Raw genomic sequence first — 10,237 nt, 5'->3', positions numbered from 1 at the left:
CTGCAATGTCACTGCCGCGTGTGTATTTTGTCATCTCATATTTGCATTTTCGTGTAATGTTTCTGTTGTTGGTGGTTGTGGTGGTTTCATTGTTTTCGGTACTTTTGTGGCTAAGTGGTGGATCTTAGGAATGGTTAATTAATTCAATAACACTGTCGTGTTTGAGTCTAACGATGTTTTTTCTGTTATGGTTACTGACATGTGTGAGTGTTTGCATGTGGTGTAGGAGAAACAGCAAAAGAGGGGTTCGATTCAGAGAAAAAAGATGAAGTACGTGTTGGTGACAGGTGGTGTTGTGAGTGGACTTGGGAAAGGAGTCACTGCAAGCAGTATTGGTGTGCTCCTTCAGGCCTGCGGCTTTCGAGTCACTTCTATCAAGATTGGTATTTTTTTTTCTTGGATTTAATTGTCACTCATTTATTGTAATATAGAAAAATATAGAATGGAATGGGCTGGTTTTGCAAGTTGCATTTTTTTCTTGAAACAATAATGAATGGAATTGATCAGAATGACATGCATTTTGTACATATGGGATATAATAAGTTTTTCCTTTTTGTTTTAATTTCTTTTGTTTAGTTTTATTTTAAAATATCCAAACAATGGAATGGTGAGTTTAATTCTTTCCATCTGATCGTTTGTTACATTTTTTATGCATGTTTCTGAATTGATTATAATCGTCTTTATAAATGATCTTTTTTTACAGTTGTAACCAAGACAAGTGATTATTTATTTGAAATAAGTTGAACATATCTTAATTAATAATAGTGAATGGCAATGTGAAGTTCAAGGGGGAACTGAGAAAGATTTCATTTTAATGTATGTGTGTTGGCACAGAGGAAATGACTGGCTTGTGTTTCTTAAGTTGGTAATGCTGTAAAAGCCTGGTCTTTCTTTGTTTGTGAAACTATTTTTGGTTTACAAAATAATGTTTGTTTTTATGCAATTTGAGTTGTGATTAAACTTATCTATCTCTTGCAGATCCCTATCTGAACACTGATGCAGGAACAATGTCTCCTTTTGAACATGGGGAAGTGTTTGTTTTAGATGATGGCGGTGAGGTAATTACCTGACCCTTTTTATATGATATGCACTCATTTTTTGAACTTAGTTGTTGAATAACATGGCATTGCGCATTATCATGTGAATATTCAATGTTGTGGTTGAATTCAGTTATAGTAAAAGGATACCTTTTCGTTCATGTCTTATTTTCAATTTGGTTGAAGGTTGACCTCGATCTTGGAAACTATGAACGTTTCCTGGACCTCAAGTTAACTCGTGACAATAATATTACAACTGGAAAAATTTACCAGGTTGGTAAATTTGTCTTTTTTTCCCTTTAAAAATGTCTTATGAAATCAGTTAATCTTTCTATTTGTGCTTGATTTCTTAATGTTTTTGTATTTATTTTGAATACTTTTTAGTCTGTTATTGCAAAGGAGAGAAGAGGAGATTATCTTGGCAAGACCGTGCAGGTACATCTAGTCTTCTGGGTTTATCTCCAAATATACTTGTTTTGGGTTGATGCATCTTGGTTCTGATTTCATCTTTGTTGTACTGGTAGGTTGTTCCACACATTACTGATGCCATCCAAGAATGGATAGAGCGTGTGGCACAGATACCAGTTGATGGAAAAGAAGGCCCAGCTGATGTTTGTGTCATTGAGTTGGGTGGAACTATTGGTAAATAGATAGTTTTTAAATATTTTTTTATTAAAATAGAATTTGATTTCCAATAGTATTATAACACTATTCTTCCAAATATTTTTTTATACATTATTCTAATTATTCAATATTTTAATTTAAAAAATCATGGATGGGATGAAGCCATAATTTCTTACTTTAAGTAGGACTGTAACAGTATTATGAAAATGCCTGAACCTTCATATTTTCGATGTTAATCCGATGAATCTTCTTTAATGTAGGGGATATTGAGTCCATGCCTTTTATTGAAGCACTTGGCCAATTTTCGTACCGTGTAGGTAATAATTGTCATGCCTGATACCTCATATTCTACTGAATTATATTGACTAATTTCTGTTGGGTGTCTTCAACAATGTAGTCTTGCTTATGTTACTGTTTCCTTTTCCTAGGCCCAGGAAACTTCTGTTTAGTTCATGTCAGCTTGGTTCCTGTTCTCAATGTTGTTGGTGAACAGGTATAGTGCAAGCTGTTTGCTATCATTGAAGCATTTTTATTCATCTTTCTTAGAAATGAACTAGAGAAAATGTATTTAGATTATAGTTTAGATCTATTTTTCATAGTTAATAAATAGATTGGGATTGCATTGCAGAAAACAAAGCCAACTCAGCACAGTGTCCGTCAACTCAGAGGGTTAGGGTTGACTCCAAATCTTCTTGCTTGTCGTAGTTCAAAGGTCTGTCTATTACTTTTTAACTTTTTTTTTCATTCTGTTGGTTCCACATTTTGATTGTAGTTTTTCATTGTCTTTTACAGGAACTTGATGACAATGTCAAGGAAAAACTTTCTCAATTTTGTCATGTTCCGGTAATGATACTAATGTTGACAATTTTCACCTTGTTATCTTTATATACCCTTGCATATTCAAAGGAAACTTTTGCTTGTGCAGTCATCAAGCATACTCACTCTCTATGATGTTCCAAATATTTGGCACATTCCTTTGCTGTTAAGAGTAAGTAGTTCTGTGATATTTTACGAAACTACTTTTTGTGGTTGTGTTAGTGAAGTTTGAAGTTGTTTAGCTTGTGGTTTATGTATTCTTTTTCCTAGGCAGTTGAATTGCATTTTTTTTTGTTAAGCAATGTGATTCATATAATAACCAAAATTTCTCCATTTTGATATTCTTTTACTAATAGGACCAGAAGGCACACGAGGCAATCTTGAAAACGTTAAACCTTGGAGGGTTTGTTTGACAAACTCATCTTTAATTTGCTGTACATCTTCATCATATTTATATGCTGATGGCAGTTACCACCAGCAGTTCTGTGATTCCGCTACTCTTTATGGTCCTATTATTTGCAGTGTTGCTACAGAGCCCAATTTTAAGGAGTGGATTGCAACAACAAAAGTATATGACAAATTTAATGAATCTGTGAGTTTCAATATTCCTGATGTATATCCTCCAAAAAACCTTTTATATATTCCATCAGTGTGAGTTTCACAACTATTTTTTTTTCTTCACAGGTTAGAATTGCAATGGTGGGAAAATATACAAATCTTTCAGATGCATATCTTTCTGTACTGAAGGTACGAAAAATTTGCCAGTGATCTTTGCAATATCTGCAAAATGTGCTCATATAAAGGCCAACTAACTCTTAAATTAAAGTATAAATTTTGTCCTTTTCAACCCGTACATTAGATTTTATTAGAGTTCAATCACTGTTTTATCAATTTTGGTCCTGATTCTGTTATCTGTAGCATAGATGCACTCATACCACTTGTGATGACTAATCTGCAGTAATGTAATCAGCAATGGGTGTCTATATCACCCTATGATTCTGATGCATGGAAACCTGGATTTGGTATACTAAGGCAAAGCAACAGAACCTTAAGAAAATAAGGAAAAGTAAGAAAAATGGCTAAAACGAAGCATTGGTTTTTCAGAATTTATAGGGAGTTATGACATCACTAGTGATAAATTATGACTTACAAACGCAAAATATATTGAATTGCTTTTTCATGTTATTTTTTCTTGTGCAATCCCATTAATGTCAGCGGCAAAGTGAGTGAGTCAACATATTTACAGATTTACTTGAGTAAAAACACCTGAGAAAGTTTTTCATGTTAAATTTGTATTTTCCTGCATGGAATATTGCATCTTTCTTTACCACTACATTTTATGGATGAATTCCTTTGCCTTTTCCGTTGGTTTTTCTTAATCTAAAAAGGATGTAGTATTTGTGAGAATAAGCCAAGGACTTGTTATTGCTCAAAATGCATGTATGTAAAGTAAGATTGATTTTGAATCTTTGGGTATGTATTGAATTTCCTCATTCAAGTGAATTTGATATGAACTATAAAGCAGTGTTTGAACTATAATGTTGCCGAGGCTTACGTTCTTTGTCCTTTTGTGCAGGCACTTTTGCATGCTTCTGTTGCTTGCAACCGTAAGCTTGTTGTGGACTGGGTTCCTGCGGAAAATCTTGAAGATGATACCTCTAAGGAGGTGGACAGATCTTTCTATTGTTCTGCATGTCATTTAACTGTTTTGTTTTACTTTATGTCAAATCTCTGATGATATGTTTACTTCTTGCAGGATCCTGATGCACATAAAGCTGCTTGGGCTCTTTTGAAGGTTTTCTATTTGCTACTACCATTTGGATTGTTTGTCAATTCTCTTATTGACAATGAATGTATTTGTATGTACATGTAGATTATCTTGAGATGTTCCCTTAATGAACTCTTATTGCAGGGTGCTAATGGAATTCTAGTTCCAGGAGGATTTGGTGATAGAGGTGTGCAAGGAAAAATTCTTGCTGCGAAGTATGCTCGAGAAAACAGTGTTCCATTTCTAGGCATTTGCTTGGGGATGCAAATTGCTGTCATTGAGTTTTCAAGATCTGTTCTGGGTCTTCATGATGCTAATAGCACAGAATTTGATCCCAAAACTAAAAATCCATGTGTCATATTTATGCCAGAAGTATATATCTTTATACACCCATTTTACTCTGTTCATATTGTGATAATTTCTTCCTTGGTAAATTTAGTTAAGATTGTTTGTAACTTTATATTGTATATATCAATAGGGTTCAAAGACTCATATGGGGGGAACTATGCGTCTCGGTTCTAGGAGAACTTACTTTCATGTTGCTGACTGCAAATCGGCCAAGTTGTAAGGATAAATTAGTATTTCATATGTTGTCATTTCCTGAGGGAATAACACTTATTATAAGTTTTGATGCTCTTTGTTCCAACAAGAATATATTCATTATCACTTCGATACTAAGAGTTTAGTTCACATGGTACCATATTGGTCTCCACCAAAAATTGATATAGCAGCCATATGATATTATTGTTTTCATCAGGTATGGCAATGTACACTTTGTTGATGAGAGACATCGGCATCGATACGAGGTAAATTAAATTGTGTTTACTTTTAGAAGCTTCCTTTATGTGAAAGAGATCGAATCATGCATACAATAATTGTCTTGCTGTACAGGTTAATCCTGACTTGATATCACAACTTGAGAGTGCTGGTCTGTCTTTTGTTGGCAAAGATGAAACAGGGAAGCGCATGGAGGTGTGTCTTTGAGATTGATTAAACCCTTATGGCATTAAATCTTGAAATTTCCACTAACTGTTAAACATATATATTCCTTTTATCATTACGTGACTGCGATTTATACAAATTCAGATAGTTGAATTTCCTGGCCATCCTTTCTTCATTGGTGCTCAATTTCACCCCGAGTTTAAGTCAAGACCAGGGAAACCTTCTCCTTTGTTCCTAGGTATTTTTCCAGAGTTACTTCCTGTTGTTTTTCATTTAAACTTGAAGATAAATTAATTGATTCACTTCTTAGGTGAAAGGAGTGCAATTTTGCCATCCAAAGTTTAGTGTTTTGTGCTATTTTCCTTCCATAGCTTGCTATGGTTATTGCTGATATCAATCATCTTTAGTGCTGAACCATATATTGAAATTTATTGCATTGATTAAGATGGGAATCTGCATCTTGGGAAGTTCCAAACTAGGTTGTTGGAGAAACCTACAAATTTGCTTCAATGACATTGCTACATACCTGTTTCAAGGAAATCAAACATTTTACAAAATTAAAGAAGCATATAGTTTCATCACCTTCAACTGAATTTGTGATTAGGATGGTTGTTCTACTAGTAATGGAAAGTACTAATATTATTTGTTTGAAAACCTTTCTTGTGGTGTGGTCCATTTAATTGGTAAATTTGATTATATTAATTGACATTGTTGGAATGAATGAACTAAATGAAGAATTTGTGATTGTGACAGGGTTAATAACAGCAGCATGTGATAAGCCAGTTGTGCCTGCAAGCAAAGGGTATACCACAAAGATAACAAAAGGGATACTTGGTTCACACTCACCAATGTTGAAAGCACACAATGGAAATGGGTTCAAGTCTCCCAATAGTTCCTTAAATGGTGTATATACAAGTACAACTGCAAATGGGGTGTGTGTGGATGGTAGCTGTTAATCAACTTGGTTGTTTTTGCTTACAAATATGTGGGGTTTGATTTTCTCTAGTGAGAATTTTGTCCACGGTTAGCTTGTACAGTTTTTAGTGGACTTAGTAGTTCATTAGGGATTTTCTTTCTCCAGCATATCAAGCAAATTTTGAGTCTTAACAGCTTTTCGAATTTCCAACCATATAGGCCAAACCTTGTGGATCATACTTTTGTTCACAATGAATATCAAAACATGGTTGTTGCCTATGATTATCAATCTTCATAAGGCACCTTAATTTCCATTCTGGTTTTGTTCTGTAGTTTTTGAATGAATAATCGAGAGGGGTGATCCTATGTTCCATGATTCATCATGTCACACTTTGGATTTCCTTGGGGAAAGAATAAAATTAGAGCAAAATGTGTTTTTTAGAGACTTCATATTTGTGTCAAATTTGGTTTTAGTTATTGTATTTTAGAATCAATGATTTGGTCTTTGACATTTTTAAGATAAAGGTGGAATTGGTTTTTGTTTTACACCTTATCTCTTTTAGTCTTGTATGTTGATGTGGTTAATTTGGCCACGTGACATTTGGGATTAATTGTATTGTATTTTAGAAATGTGAAGACTGAATTTTTAGATTTAAAGTACAAGGATTATCACCAATCTTGAGGGAACTTTTATACCAAAAGTTGTATTTTTTATATTATTATCAACTCATTTTTAATGGTTTATAGATAATCAAATTTGGAAGTAAAATTAACTTGTATATTAACAACAATAATTAGGCTATTATTAGAGGTCAAGTCAATAAATAGGGAGCAATAAATTCGTAGATCAATAACTTCTTAGAATCTTGAGAACAACATTAAAGAATTTTAGTTTACAAAGATAAAGTTTGTTATTATAACATGTTTAAACATTTTTAATAATATTAAATGTTTTATAGTAAAAATAGTCATTAAAAATACTTTCTATATAATTATTATCATGGATACGGCTTGCCAAGTAAAGAAAAAAAGATATTACACTACCTACTTTGGCGTGAATTACCAAGACTAAGCAATTTCATTCTCATAGGATTTATTGATATTTCTAGTATGAATAGATCTATTTTCACATAAACTTTCACTATAATAGTTTTTATTATGATAAAAGTCATAAAAATAAGTGCATGAGCCCTTTTTATATAGAGTGTGGTTCTAAATAAAGCATAGACTACAATGATGATAGTTAGCTTATTTCCCTTTTCAAACAATTCAAGCTAAAGCTAGAACAAGACAAATTAATATATTTTTAATTCCTTTTTGGGATCACATGATTCCCTTATAAACTCATGTATATGTAAATATTTGATTCAGTTTATTTTTCAATTGATCAAATATAACTTGAATTTTAGATTAGTTTTTAAACTTCTCAACTAACAAAACATTACGTAGACTTAACTAGCAACACATGTAAGTTTTATCAACACAAATAAAAAGAGAACTTCTCATAACATTATATCCCATTCATACATATCATGAATTTTACACATTCACCATCACTCATCGTATGCTATATATTTCATGTATTTACGTATATAAGTTTTACTCTTGAGAATAATTTGTTCTCTAGGTTTTAGATGTTCTCTCACTCATTTTTTTTATTAACTTTTGTTGGTTATAAAAATAATATCGATAGTTGTAATAATCTTATCAAGTGGGTTTTGATCTTATTCAAAAGTTAATATATTTATCTATAATTTTTATGTTGACTTCAATATCTAGGTTTACCATCCACTATGCCTAAGATAAGGAATAATACTTTTTTTTTGTAGTCCTACCAAATCATCCTTGCCTCACTAAAAAGAAACACTTTGTCTATTATTTGGAGTGATTCCAAAACCCTTTATTAGTTAATATATAAAAATACAATTCCAAATTAGACATCTAAGCCAACTTTGATAAATACTTAACTTAAAGAAGATCATAATTTTCTTAAATGCAACTCCAAAACACACACTCAATTGAATCAGTCTAATCCACATACATCTCAATAATCAATTCAAATCCTAAAATTCTAATTTCCTTTAAACAGTTAAAAGAACAATTTACAAAAATAAATTAATAATTAATTTAAGCATTTAAAATTTATTTTTTTATAATTAAACTTCTTTTACTCTACCTATCAATCCAAGTGTATAGTTTTAACTTTATCTATTATCACTTTGTTTTAATATTATTAAACACTTTCACTTTATGATCTAATCTGAATTAAATAAGTTAACTAAGCTAAATAATTAATTCATTATATGTTTTATTTTAGTAAAAAAACAAATTTTATATCACACAGAATCAATTATTTTAATCATTTCATCAATTGACTTGTATACAGACTCGTTTGCAATAAATAATTTATACTTTTAACTGATTATTTGGAATTGTATGATATTTGGAGAGAAAGATTTGCTTTTCATTTAAGTTTCCCACTTTTTCTTGCATTACCTAATTTTTCTCTTTTTAATGAATTTTTAGGTTTATTAAAAAACCAACTGAGTTGAAGTTTTCTTTTTATACTATTGTTGTGCCTAACTTTTCATGTGCAATTGTTTAGTGTTAGGAGTTGCAAATTCATGTGTCGTTGTGATTTGTTGGGTTCAAAAAGCTTATGAGGATGTTACATAGAGGAATCAAACAAGACAGAACTCATGGTATGATGTTGTTTTGGGAAGTGGATTTTCATAAATAAAGGTAGAAAATATGATAAAGAAAACGCCTGAATTTGAAACATTTCCTTTTATGATGCATGTATTCACATGGATTGATGAGTCACAATTGGTTACTTTTTCTCATTTAAATTAAAATACTTGCTAATTAAAGAAAATGTCAGATATTCTTTATAAGTATTTTTAATAGAAAAAAAAACTAAAGTAAATTCCATACGTATGAATTAGTTTATAATTGTCTTTGTTAAAGAAAATGAAATAAATTTCTTTATAAAGTATAATACTTTTATTTGTAAGTTGAAATTGATTTATATATAAAGTGGTTTCTAAGAGTGTGCTTTCCTTTTAACCTTTTTTAGAATTTGATTCTTAACTGTCTATGATCTCATGGGAGGTGAGAAGTTGTTGCGATAATGTTTTATTGCAATGAATTTACCATAAAATGTATATCATCTTTCAAAAGTTAGTATAGGAGAATTTTTATATAAGGTAAATATTAAATTTTTGTGTTTATTCGAATAAACTATAGAAAGTGATACGACTGCAAAAAGGAATATGGATAAGATGAGGAACTAAAAAAATTAGAACTAAACTTAGACTAAATTGCAAATAAACTAGATCTTTCACATATGCACCTTAAACAAAATATATCGTGTCATCAAATAGCAACTTCGATAGAAAGGTCCAAAAAGAATACTTCAAATTAGACTAAAATTATAAGTGGCAAAATTAAAGATTTATTTCCCCACTTCCCAAAGACAATCTTACCATTCAAATTTGATATTTGTAGTTCTAGTTAATTTTTGTACAAGACAAATTCCGAAAGTAAAGCATTTGAAAATTAGTCACCTTTAGTTTAAATTTCTCTCCTCTTCTGCAGCTTTGAATATATATATATATATATATATATATATATATATATATATATATATATATATATATATATATATATATTTCAACATAACAAAAATTGAGTTTAAGATTAATTTTCCTCGTAAATAATATTATATTTATAATAAAAAAATATAGACTAAATCCAAAATACAAAGAATAATAATAAAGTAATGAAAGATAAATGATAAAGATAAAATATCTAATATATCTAACACTATCTTTCAAGCTTGTGCATGCAAATTGTATGTATCAAACTTGATACAAATATAGTCAATTGGTTTCTGTAAAAAAACTTAGTGAAAATATTTGTTAACTGATCACTTAAGTTAAAAAAACTCAGTAATCTTGATGCCTCCAAATATAATTTTCTCTCAAATGAAATGATAGTTAATCTTAATGTTTGATCCTGTAATGAAGACAAGATTATAACTGTTGAATATAGCAAACATTATATATGAGATTAATCTCTCTTATGTTGAATATACACATAGGGTCCTCTATTTATAATAGAAGAAATATGGGCT

At 30.7% G+C, this 10,237-nt stretch overlaps 1 protein-coding gene across 1 annotated transcript; it reads left to right on the top strand.

The window, feature by feature from the left end:
• Window positions 1–6,552, top strand: LOC124846835 (uncharacterized). Its single transcript, XM_088098685.1, has 22 exons — window positions 1–18; window positions 227–383; window positions 979–1,058; window positions 1,224–1,310; window positions 1,422–1,472; window positions 1,562–1,679; window positions 1,922–1,978; window positions 2,090–2,154; window positions 2,290–2,373; window positions 2,454–2,504; window positions 2,587–2,649; window positions 2,834–2,880; window positions 3,000–3,069; window positions 3,162–3,224; window positions 4,054–4,143; window positions 4,234–4,272; window positions 4,390–4,617; window positions 4,724–4,809; window positions 5,003–5,051; window positions 5,137–5,217; window positions 5,332–5,425; window positions 5,941–6,552. Exons 2-22 carry the CDS (start codon window positions 266–268, stop codon window positions 6,141–6,143), a joined length of 1,824 nt encoding a protein of 607 aa, XP_087954811.1. The 5' UTR covers window positions 1–18; window positions 227–265; the 3' UTR covers window positions 6,144–6,552.
• Window positions 6,553–10,237: the final 3,685 nt, after the last annotated feature.

Source organism: Vigna umbellata, chromosome 9 (assembly GCF_029865625.1).
Source record: "Vigna umbellata cultivar VRB3 chromosome 9, Vumbellata_1.0, whole genome shotgun sequence".
NCBI classification, from domain to species: Eukaryota; Viridiplantae; Streptophyta; class Magnoliopsida; order Fabales; family Fabaceae; genus Vigna; species Vigna umbellata.
Note: the sequence above shows the minus strand (reverse complement) of the source record. Positions and strands in the feature narration are given on the sequence as shown.